This window comes from Psittacula echo (genome assembly GCF_963264785.1).
Source record: "Psittacula echo genome assembly, chromosome: 13".
Lineage (NCBI taxonomy): Eukaryota > Metazoa > Chordata > Aves > Psittaciformes > Psittacidae > Psittacula > Psittacula echo.
This window is the reverse complement of record NC_137749.1, coordinates 1,158,959-1,170,626: the sequence shown is the minus strand read 5'-3', so window position 1 is coordinate 1,170,626 and position 11,668 is coordinate 1,158,959. Positions and strand designations below refer to the sequence as shown.

General features: G+C 58.6%; 1 protein-coding gene across 1 annotated transcript; it reads right to left on the bottom strand.

Annotated features, from left to right (window-relative positions):
* Window positions 1-3,586: 3,586 nt before the first annotated feature.
* Window positions 3,587-9,898, bottom strand: LOC308226775 (sodium-dependent serotonin transporter-like; the record flags this gene model as incomplete). The annotated part of the gene is made up of 13 exons (XM_080628803.1): window positions 3,587-3,667; window positions 4,104-4,271; window positions 4,935-5,035; window positions 5,227-5,326; window positions 5,450-5,581; window positions 5,765-5,877; window positions 5,970-6,097; window positions 6,276-6,379; window positions 6,900-7,034; window positions 7,228-7,366; window positions 7,596-7,815; window positions 7,910-8,044; window positions 9,361-9,898. The coding sequence occupies 13 exons, from the start codon at window positions 9,896-9,898 to the stop codon at window positions 3,587-3,589; spliced, it is 2,094 nt and encodes a 697-aa protein (XP_080484929.1).
* Between the last annotated feature and the right edge of the window lie 1,770 nt (window positions 9,899-11,668).

Sequence of the window (11,668 nt, the reverse complement as noted above, 5' to 3'; positions counted from 1 at the left end):
CTTTTCTTAAACCCCAGCTTCCCTCTGACACTGTATGTATGGGAAGTGTCCTCTAATCCTCTGTGTGTGCTGGAAGAACAAAGATTCTGCACAGCATTACACCCATAAATGAAGTATTTTATTGCTGACACAGTAACTGGAGTCCTTTGAAATAATGACCTGCCTTTTTGCATATCAAAGGTGACATTATGTCTATGGAGTTATCAAAGGTAGCTCTGGTTCAGTCTGAAACACAGATACAATCCCTGGAACTGTGTTCCTGACATTTTCAGCCAACCTTTGTGTCTCCCTGGTTTGGAAACAGATGGATCTATGGCAATGAAAGGAAGCACCATGGGACTTCTGAGCTCTTGTTTCTGTACCTACCTTTGTGTGAGTAACAGGAGAGGAGCAGCAGAGGGTGCACAGCGTATTTAATGTTAATGCTGTGTAAAAGCATCTTTCCAAGGAAGCTTGAGGCTGATGTAGGAAAGCAGCAGCTCAAACACCTCTAGTTCATTCCAGAACTACAGCTGACTTTTGAAGTGCTTGAGATTGTTTCCACAGGGTTGGTGCCGTTTGTACATGGTTTTGAGACTTAACCATATGCTTTTTTCTGTGCTTTTGGACTCTTTTAAGCATATGGGCTAATGTTCAACAGCAACAACAGGTGATGGGCTTAATGTGGATAATCCTTACGCTGCCCTGGATGTCTTTTGATTTCAAAATGGAATCTTCCTAACTAGACTCTACCTGTTACTGTTGCTGATGACTGTACCATGCTCACAGAGTGAACTCTGGGGTCCCTGTTACCATTTCTTGCTGAGAAACTCCTATGAAAACAGGGGCTTTTGCCCAGTGCTGCTGTCCTGGCCCTGGTCAGAACTGAGAGCTGATGGGAGGTGAGAAGGGGACAGCTTCATCCTTCGTCCAGCTCCAGAGTTAATAACAAACAGAACATCCATGAATAAAGAAGAGCCTTGGGCTGTTTACTCAGCTTTTTATTTGTACAAAGACACATGGCAGGGAGTGAGGGATGAATGCAAACCAGCATGCTGCTCCAGGGAATGCCGAGCTGGAGCTGTGAGCTGCATCCACCTGCCAGGAACAGCCGGTGAGGGCCGAGAGGAATCAGCAGTAAGGACTCAGAGATTAGAACGAAAGGGATCAGAAAGCAGCAGACAGCGTTACCTTGCTTCCTTATCCATGTTTCACTTCAGTTAATACCTGGATCTGTTCTAGACCAGCCTCCTACTGTTATTTGACAATAGAGCATGAGCAAGGCAAATTCCCCATTGCAATCATGGAGTAGGTTGGGTTGGAAGGGCCCTTCAAAGCTCGTCTAGTCCAACCCCCTGCAGTGAGCAAGGATGTCTTCAACTAGACCAGGTTGCTCAGAAGCACATCCAGCCTGGCTCTGAATGCCAGCAGGCAATGTCCTTTAAAACACACTGAACAGAGAACACATCGGATGCAGCACAAGGTTTTAGGGAACAGTCAACACAGTCATTGCGGAAGGGAAGTTTTAAAACACTGAATAAATTACTAGGCAGACACCCCTATGTTAAATAACAGGTATACTCAAGAAGCAAAATCCAGTTACTACTCGGAGCAGTGCAAAACAAAACAGCAGCATTCATACCAAGTGGGATTCCAGTGTAAACACCTGAATCTGTTACTGATGGGACAGGGCTGGCTGGAGCTTCCCCACAAGGAACCTCCAGGAGCTGGATCCCGGTAGTGGAAACCCTCAGCTGCATCCCAGCTCTTGACAGGTTGGGCATGGACATTTGGTGCAAGGCGGGTTGGGGCTGTTTAGCCAAGAGTTAAAGCAAATACCATGGGGAATGACAAGCCTGTCCCAGAGCAGCTGCACCAGGAGCTGCTCCTGCTTTGGTGTTTCTGCTCGGAGGGAAACATGGACCAGACCCCGCAGCTGCCAAACTACAGTCATAGAATGGTTTGGGTTGAAGGGACCTTAAAGCACATCCAGCTCCAACCCCTGCCATGGGCAGGGACACCTTCCACTGGAGCAGCTTGCTCCAAGACCCTGTCCCACCCTCAAGATTCATCATTCAAGCGAGGAACCGAGTTAATGTGAACACAAAACTAGACGTGGTGGAACTGAGCACGCTGTGAGCAATGGCTGTGCTCTCCTGCCGACCCAGGGTGGTTCCAGGCACCGATCACCCCAGCACATCCTGATGGATCAGCCTCGCTGAAACGCTGCTCAAACCCAGCCGGGTTCAGTGAGGGAGGTCCGGAGTCAGCCTGCTGTGATTTCCTGCACCCGGCCATGCTGGTGATGATGGAGCCACCCACCACATCCATCAGGGCATCCTGTGGCTGGCAGGAGATGCAGCGGGCAGCACGGCTGGGTACTCAGGCGGGAGAACAGGGGCACATGAGCAGCGCTTCCAAGGACGGACCCAGCCCCGGGCCTGGCTCTGACGCCGCTACCGCCGCCGCACGGGCTTGTAGACGCAGATGGCCATGAGAATGATGGTGAGCAGCAGCGCGCTGAGGATGCTGCCGAGCAGCACTGCGGGAGGGGGACACGTTAACGGGCCCGCGCGCTGCTCCCCCCCCCCCCCCCCGCACCCCTCATCAGCGTCAGAACAAACCCGCAATTAACGCACGGCGCGGGCGGCCGCGGCCCTTACCCAGGTTCTGTTTCTGCAGCACAGCGTAGGGGCGGCCCCGCTCCGCCGGGCCCAGCAGCGCCAGGGCCGCCAGCGCCCCGCGCCGCACCACCGGCATCCCGCGACGGGGCGGACACAGCGCCCGCCTTTGTGCGCCCGCGCCGGGCCCGCCTCTTCCTGCAGCCCAGCCGCGACCGCGGCACCTTCCGGGAGAGCCGGGGCCGCGGGTGCGGGAGCATCCAATGGGGCCGCGCCCCCCAGCCCCATGTGCCCCCCCCGCAAGCCTTGCGTGACCCCTTAGTCGCGTGCGGCCCCAAGCTCCACGTGCCCCTCCAGCCCCATGCCCATCCCAGCTCTCGCTGCGCTCCGCTGCGCCGCTCTGGGTGACCCTGACTGAGCGGCGCCGCCCGGAGGGGACGGTGATGGGCACCGCTGCAGAGCAGCACAGGCTGCGGCTGCGGCCAGACCGGGAGCTGCTGCTTTGCCTGCACCGAGGTGAATGTGGGTTCTGGGAAGTGTTTAACGGGCATAACCAGTGCTGAGGGATGCGGTGTTCACACCTCCCTGATCCAACAACAGCCAAGTGACAGCAGCTTTATTTCCCAGGTCGCTCACGGCACCGCTAAAGGCATGCACTGCCCCGGCCGCGGCACAGCAAGGTCATAGTGCCCCATACACGGCGTGTTCACCGCTGGGCAGAGCCTCCGTCTTCACCGGGGTCGGGGATCCCTCAAGCCGAAGGAGCTGCTTTGGCCTCTTCCCTTCCAGCCCATGGGAGCCAGCGGTGGGTCCCGTGGTCCCTGCTGTGGACCGGAGAGCAGCACGTGCGGCACCGGGGGAGACGCGGGGGGCGGTTTGCTGTGAGCAGGGCGATGGCAGCGGCTCTTGGTGCCTGCCCCATGGCTCACACAGGGCAGGGGCAGGAGGCCGGGGCAGTCTCTGCATGCCCTGGACGTGCTGCTGGGCTACAGCACAGGAGACGTGGGCACGGCCTCTGCCTGCGGGGCTCGTGTGGCTTTCTCTGGCCAGAGGCAGACAGCGAGGCGCTGGGGAGAAGAGGCAATGGGTTTCCTTCCTGCACCGGGGCCTGGTGCCGCCTTAAAGCTCCTCCAGCTCCAACCCCTTCCACGGGCAGGGACCCCTTCCACTGGAGCAGCTTGCTCCAAGCCCCTGTGTCCAACCTGGCCTTGGGCACTGCCAGGGATGGGGCAGCCGCAGCTTCTCTGGGCACCCTGTGCCAGCGCCTCAGCACCCTCACAGGGAAGAGCTTCTGCCTAAGAGCTCAGCTCAGTCTCCCCTCTGGCAGGTTAAAGCCATTCCCCCTTGTTTCATCCACCCAGCCCTGCTCCTCGGGTGTGATTTAACTGCCACGTGAACGATGCTGAGGATGCATCAAGCATCTGCCCAGCTCCTGGTTCTGGCTCACCCGAGCAGGTCCCTGCCCACCCCCAGCCCTTGCAGGGGCCGTGGCATTGCCCTGACCTGCTTGAGTGACCCCGGCGTCCAGACGAGCTTGTACACCATGTAGAAGGGGATGCAGATGAGGGACGATGCTGCTATGAGGTACCCCACCGAGATGCTCCACTCAGGGTACTGATACTCAAAGAGGGTCAGCGGTGGCTGGTCCAGGAGGGAGCTGATCACTATGAACTGTAACCAGTGGAGCAGAGAGGGATGCTCAACGGGCTGGACCGCAGCAGGAGATACCCCACTGCTGCTCACAAGCGGGTACAGCCCCAAAACCCATGTGCATGACATGGGTGGCACAAACCCTCTCTGGGGATGCTGCAGTGACACTTCCCAGCTGCCAGGCGTGGGGCTGGGAGGTCTTCATCTCACAAACCCCACTGGGACCGCGGCGTGCGCAAGCTGCACGTCCCCAGTGCTGAACAGCATCGCTCACTGTCTGCTTTGATGATAATTCCTCCCTCTTAATAACCACGGCCAAGCGCTCAGAGCACTAATTAATCCTCACAAGGCCTCTTCTCCTGCAGATGTGGTGAGATTAGATCCCTCTGCCTGCAAGCAGCCTTTGAAGTGCTGGGCGAGCTGCATTTCAAAGGGGACGGATCCAGCTCGGTGCTGTACCCGTGGCTGCCGGTGCCAGCACAAGTGTGGGACCAGGAGCATGAAGTGAAGCTGTACTTGTGCCGTGTGAGCTGCCAGCTCCCAGCTCTGCCCCAGAGCTGCAGGAGGGGCTGGAAAATGTAATTCCAGCTTGTTCCTTTGTAAACCCGGCTGTTCCCGGGGCAGCAGCAGCGTTAGAGGCTGGCACGGGACAGCCCTGCCTTTATCCTGGCCATAGACACTCACCGCCAGCAAGGCAGGGCTGATGGCCACCCAGCACACCTTCCAGAACACGCCGGGGGTGAAGCCCAGCATGGCTTTCACATCGTGGGAGAACCTCTGTATCCCTGCGGAGGAGAGAGCTGTCACAGCACAGGGACCCATGGGGAGCGAGGGCATGGGGGCATCCACACACCACTCCGTGCCCCATCCCACACGTGCTTCTGCCCCTGGATCCCGTGGCATTGACTCACATGCATGGTGCAGAACGTTGTGTAGGTGCCTGCAGGGGGCTTAATGAACAGAGGGGGTTTCTTACCATAAAACCAGGACACAGCGATGGTTTCCAGGAGCACCACAGCCAGGATGGAGCAGCCAGCTCCAAACTCCTCCAGCAGCTTCACCACGTAGGCTCCCCCCTGCAACAGCCCAGGGAGAGCGGCTGCAGAGCCCATAGGGAGCAGGGGAAGCCCTGCACCAGGGGATGCTGGAGACAGGAGTGGGGATGTGGAGGGATGGGAGCGGAGCCCGGTGCTGCTCACGTAGGTGAGGGTGCTCAGGGAGCCCAGGAAGCACACGGTGATGAGGCCGAGGACAAAGAGCTCCCGTCGCCCGGCCAGGACCTGCGGGTACTCGTCCATCACAGCCGTGATCACGGCCTCCAAGCCCCCGAACTGCAAAGGAAACAGCAGAGCAGGGTGGAGAGACGGGATGTGGGGATTGTGCTGCTCCCTCAGACAGTCTGGTCCCATCCTGTCTCCTCCATCCCCATCATGCTCGGCAGGCTGCCCTCCTTCCCGAGGCCACAGCATCCCCTGTCACCCACTGTGAGCCATGGGGCACCAGGCTGCACCCACCGTGCTGTCCAGCCCCAGCGTTATCACCATCAGGAAGAAGATGATGGCGAAGAAGGTGGATCCCACCATGTTGGCGATCGCTTCAGGGTAGGTGATAAAAAGGAGGCTGGGCCCTAGGAGGGGACAGGGGTTTGGTTTGCTGTTCCCCGGCTGCTCTGGCACACGCAGGGGCAGGATGGGGCGGCTGTGATGGAGGGAGGGGAACCTTTGTCTCTGGCGACGTCCTCCACCTCCACGTCCCTCATCTCGGCCATGTAGCCCAGCACGGTGAAGATGACGAAGCCCGAGAGGAAGCTGGTGAGGCAGTTCACTGTGCTGGTCACCAGCGCATCCCTGCAGGGCAGAGAGCAGGGATGTGCCCCATGGGAGAATCCTACCCCGGATCAGCACCTCCAGGGGTTCCATCTCCAGCCCCACACACCAAAACCACCAGTGAATGGGGCAGGATGCTCTACCCGGTGCTCAGGAGCTGCGGGATGCAGCCGAGCATCGCACGGCTGCAGGAGCTCACCGGTAGCAGTTGTTGTGGAAGGGGTTGTAACTGGCCAGAGCGAGAAGGACACCGAACCCAGGGCCCAGGGAGAAGAAGATCTGTGCGGCAGCATCCACCCAAACCTGGCAGGAGAAGCAACAGACAGGGCTGGGGGTACCCCATGGCATGGGGATGGGGTCTGTGTTGGCACATGCTGCCAGACCTCCTCTCCTGCCTGCCCCATTCCCCTGGAGCAGGGAAGCTGCTGTGGGATGGAGGGGGCTCATTTCCACCCTGGGCTCCTGCAGCAGCAGGATTAAGCATCAGCATCTGTGCGTGCCCGTGTTTGGAAGGGGATGAAGTCGAGGGGAGCCCCGAGCCCCCCATGCCTGCTCCTGCCAGGGCAGCCCCAGTGCTGGCAGCAGGGCCCTGATTCTCTTTAATGAGAATTCTCAAGTGCTGCCTGGTAATTACCCACAGGAAGCCCATTGTGAGCCCAGGGCACAAACAAAACCCGGTGGTGATGAGATGGGTGATTCAATTACAGATTTACATTACAAGAGCCTGTCCGGGGCCTCTGTTCCTGTAGGAACCAGGGCCCCATTGCCAGACTCCTGGTGTCTGTGCCCGGGGTTGGGTGCTGGGGTCCCACCATGCACTCACCGCAGTGCTCAGGAGCTTGCCCCAGTCCGGGCGCAGGTAGAAGAGGACCCCTCTCCATGCCCCGGGCAGGGTGGCCCCTCGGACCAGCAGGATGAGGAGGACAACGTAGGGCAGCGTGGCCGTCACCCACACCACCTGCAGGGAGGCAGCACACGGAGCACCCAAACTGCCCGTGCTGGGCATGGCGAGGGCTGAGAGCATGGGGAGGAGGCAGTGGTGGTGTTTGAGCAGCCAGGATTGCTGCAGGAGCCCACCAGGGCTCCGTGCCTCCTGCCTGGCCATGGTGGGGATGCTCAGCACGGGGATGGTGCTGGGTTCTCTTTCTTACCTTCCCAGAGGTTTTCACCCCTTTCCACAGGCTGAAGTAGACGATGGTGAAGATGAGGAAGAGGCAGAGGAGCAGCTGCCAGCGGATCCCCCCCACATCATACAGGCCCCCGGACTTCTGGACCTCCAGGACCTTCCTCCTGCGGAATGGGAGCCCCATAGCCAGGGATCAGCATAGCCAGGAGCAGGCAAGTCCCACCTCACCTCTCCCCCAAGCACACCGACAGCAGGGACCAAGAGCTCCGCAAGAGCATCCCCACGTGAGAGCCTGCTCCCTGCATCCCGGTCCTGCTCCCAAGGACCCGAGTGCCTCCAGGGGGATGTGCCCCAGGTTAAACACCTCATCCACATGCAATGTGTTGTGCTTACGTGTAGAACTCTTCAGCGGGGGACCTGGAGAAGTTGGTCCAGGTCACGTTGCTCCTCCCGAAGTAGTTGGTGCAGTCGGGTGTGTTCCAGGGGTTGTTGCAGCTGGCCCAGGGCAGGGAGCCCGAGAAGGACGAGCACAAGTAGTAGAGAGCCCAGGCGATGATGGTGTTGTAGTAGAAGGAGACGTAGAGGCCAATGATGCAAATGGAAAAGCCGATGCCTGGGGATAGAGAGGAGCAGGCTCAGGAGCCGGTGCCGGTCCAGCCCTCTCGGGGTCCAACCCAAGTGCGTGGCCATGACTGGGGGTCTCTTACCTTTAAAGATGGGGCAGATGCGCTTCCAGATGGGGATGGCGCCCGTCCTGTGGAACTGCCCCAGTGCCAGCTCCATGTAGAAGAGGGGAACCCCTCCGAAAACAGCCATCAGTGTGTATGGGATGAGGAAGGCTCCTGTGGGGCGAGGAGCAGAGCGGTGGTGACCAACCTGTGCCAGCGCCTCAGCACCCTCACAGGGAAGAGCTCCTGCCTAAGAGCTCATCTCAGTCTCGCCTCTGGCAGGTTAAAGCCATTCAGATTGAACGTTGTCCTCATCCTCTTTGTCCTCCATTATCTTTACCAGGGCTACACTTGTACCCCATGGATGTTTTGGACCTGGAGCTGCTCTCCAGGCTCAGAAAAGCCCTGCTGGGGTTAATTGAACCCCAATGGCTCTTCCACCGGGAGCCCTCCATGTGCTGGTGGGGCACCCCCAGCATCCCCCGTACCCCGTGTGCCTGGCGGGGCTGGCCCAGCGGTGCCACATTGCTGTTGATATCCCTTGAGGATTCCCACTCCGTGTGGACCAGAAGCAGCTCTGGGATCAATCCTCCGTGCATGGGGCGGGTGAGGAAACCTCCTCCCTGAACCACATCAACACAGAGCAGCTCAAGTCCACTGCCGATCCCACAGGAGTAAATCCCAAATAGCTGTGTTTCAGCATGGGCACCCGGGATCCCCATCGTAGCCTTGAGTGTGGTACTAATGATCTCCTCCTCGTTTCCCAGGCACCAGAGGATGCTTCCAGCAATTTAACTGCACTGCAAACAGCACAAAACTGGAATTCCTCCTCTTTCATTTCCACACAGGGGCCTTGCTCTGCTCCACTTGCAGCACTTTATTTAGGTGTCATTTACTCGGGGTGGTTTCCCTTCACAAAGCTTCTGCATCTCAGCTTCATGTTGATCACTCGCAGGTTGAACCCCCTGAGCACCGGCTGCGTGTCCCTGCTCCAAAGGATGAGCCAGGATCTGCAGCAGGAGGCGGGATGCTGGCAGGGATGAGGTTAGAATAAGGGTTGCATTCACAGAGCCTCAAGATCATCAGGTGGACGAACCTCCCAGCCCGGATTTAGGGATTCTCAATCCTTTCATGCAGTTTGGACCGCAGGAGTTTGCTGTTTGTGATCCTGGGGCTGCTAACGCACCTCTGAGGAGGGAATGGCACCGGGAAGGAGTGGATAACACTGGTAAGGAGTGAATGATACTGGAAAGGAGTGGATAACACTGGGAAGGAGTGAATGATACTGGGAAGGGGTGAATGGAGGAGGATTTTGGATGGAGAAAGACACAAACCAGAAAAGAGACAGAGGTCAGGAGGAGCTGGGTCGGTCTCTAAACCTCCCTGTCCGGAGAGGAGGCAAAGGAAGGAAAACAACAGCGAGTTTTTTGGCATCAGAAAGATGAAACCCAGGTTTCTTTGGAGCCAAGAAGCCTTTGCAGTGTCCTTACCCCCTCCATTCTGGTAGCAGATGTAAGGGAACCGCCAGACGTTGCCCAGATCCACGGCGAACCCGATGACCGAGAGCAGGAAATCCATCTTTTTGCTCCACTTGTCCCTGGGGTGGGTTTGTGGCCCCGGGGCCGTGTCGTGCCGCGGAGGGCTGGCGGTGGGCAGCGGGCAGGGCTGTGCCATGCTGCTGCCCCGGCGGGTCCTGCAGGAGTCCGGCTCAGTAACTTGGGAAGGGTTTTCCGTGTGGCTGATGACAGCTCCGAGGAGGGGAGGGTCGGGCTGACGGCGCTTCCCCACCTCCCGCTGGACCCAGGGCTCCCGCGCAGCTCCCTGCTGCACGCATGGAGTTATTGATCCTTTTAACTCCTCGCGTCGGGATCGCGACCGGTCCCTGCTAGGGCTTTGTGAGGAGCGAGTGGTGACAGCTCCCTGCACGGGCGGGTGGCAGGGTGAGCCCGGGAGCCCAGCCCTGGTCACAGGCAGGGGGGAACAGTGATGCTCCCGTGGGGTTCCAGCCCCTCCGCCACCGCGGTCCATGGATTTCAGGGTTGGTGCAATGTGTCTGTATCTGCACACAGAGGTGATGCTCCTTCCTCGTGAGCTAACACTTACTTCTTTCCCCTTTGGTGTATTTTGCAGTGAGTGCTCTGTGAGTGATGGCAGTGGACCCGCCAAGGGAATAACAGCTCATTCTTGCTGGGAAAGCTCTGCGGAGCAAGTGGGGAATGGGAATGCCAGGATGCAAGAGCAGGGCACAGACTTGACCCACACTCACCGTGAGCCCACTTGTGTGCTGGGTTCACCTCTGTGTGCTGCCCAGAGCCAGCACCACTCGCACAGGGCTGGATGAAGCCTCTCCGCATCACCCCATCATCCCATGGACGCGCTGGGTTGTTCTGTTCCAAGTAAGCCACCAGCTTCTGCAGCTCAGGTGTGTTCAGGGTGGCAGCGTGTGGGAAACCAGCACTCCTCAGTGTAACAGCAATTGAAAGGTGCCTGTGCACGGTTACAGCCTGGGAAGGTCCCTGCACAGGGCTGGTGCTGAGTGAGCCCTTGCACAGGGCTCTTGGGTGCTGTGGGAGCTCCGGGCTGCTCCAGCACTGGGTTTGCAGCCACCTCATCTGTAATTAAAAGAAGCAATAGAAGAGATCAGAGCAGGATGTGTGCTCCCAAGGCCACGGCTGGCGGGTTGCTGTGACGACGTGATGCAGTGCTCGGCCTCTGCTCGGCACCCGAGCCTCTGGACACTGTTAATCCTGCAGGCACACGCAGAGATCTGTTAGAAACAGCATTAAAAACACATTTGGGGTTGGTTTGGGTGTTCGCTGGGGCTGTCGGACCAGGGCTGATGCTGGTCCATGGTCGCACATCCCAGTGCTCTGGGTGGCTGCTGTGAGCTGACAGGACAGGCTGTGCCTCGGTGGGTTTAGCCCATCTGCAGTGGCACAACCACCCCGGGCAGGGGATGCTGAATGGGGTGAACTGGGGTGAACTGGGATGCTCCATCCCAGCGGGCAGTGATGTGGGTCCCTGTGCAGGGCTTCTCCCCTCTGCTTGTGAACCATGAAATCACTGATCCTTTTACGTCCTCCTGTGCGCTCCCCTGAGCTGAGCCCGGCACACAGGAGGGGGACAATTAATCTCCTGGAGGTTTAGATGGGATTTGTGTCACTCCTGGGACCGTGCAAAGCCGAGAGCTCCAGCTGCAATCCCTGCAGCACGGGGTGGGCACAGCCACGGGGAATTAAAGACACGGCTGTGCCCGAGTGCTGGGGCTGCAGAGGGGCTGCCGTTCCCCTTCCCGCTCTGCCCTGGCCGATCCCATGTGCTGTTGGTTTGATGCCGTTCCAGCAGCCCCATCCCTGATGGACCCCCGGGCTCCTTGCTAGTGAATGAGCCATGAATGCACCCAGTGCTCCCATCCTGCTCCCACCTTCTCCTGGGGCGCCCGATCACCTGCCCATGCCGCTACCTCTCCTCCAGCATCAGGGCAAGGCTGCTGCTGTCAAGTCAATGAGGAGAGAGCTTTGAAATCCTTATTTATTTCAGAAGCTGCAATGGAGAAACCATCACAGGTTGTCTGGGATGATGGGGATGGAGGAGGGCAGAGGGAGAGGAGTCTTGGGGAGATGGTTTTCATTGCAAGGAGTTGTGCTCCCCACACTCAGCTCTGGTGTTTTGGTGCCCAGCAGGATCTCGGCTCTCCAACCCACCAGGGAGATGAGTTTCCCCCCAAGCCCAATGTCCCAGCCCCGGTGTTAGGGGCAGTGTGTGCTGGTCCAGCCTGCCCCATCACTGGTACCACCG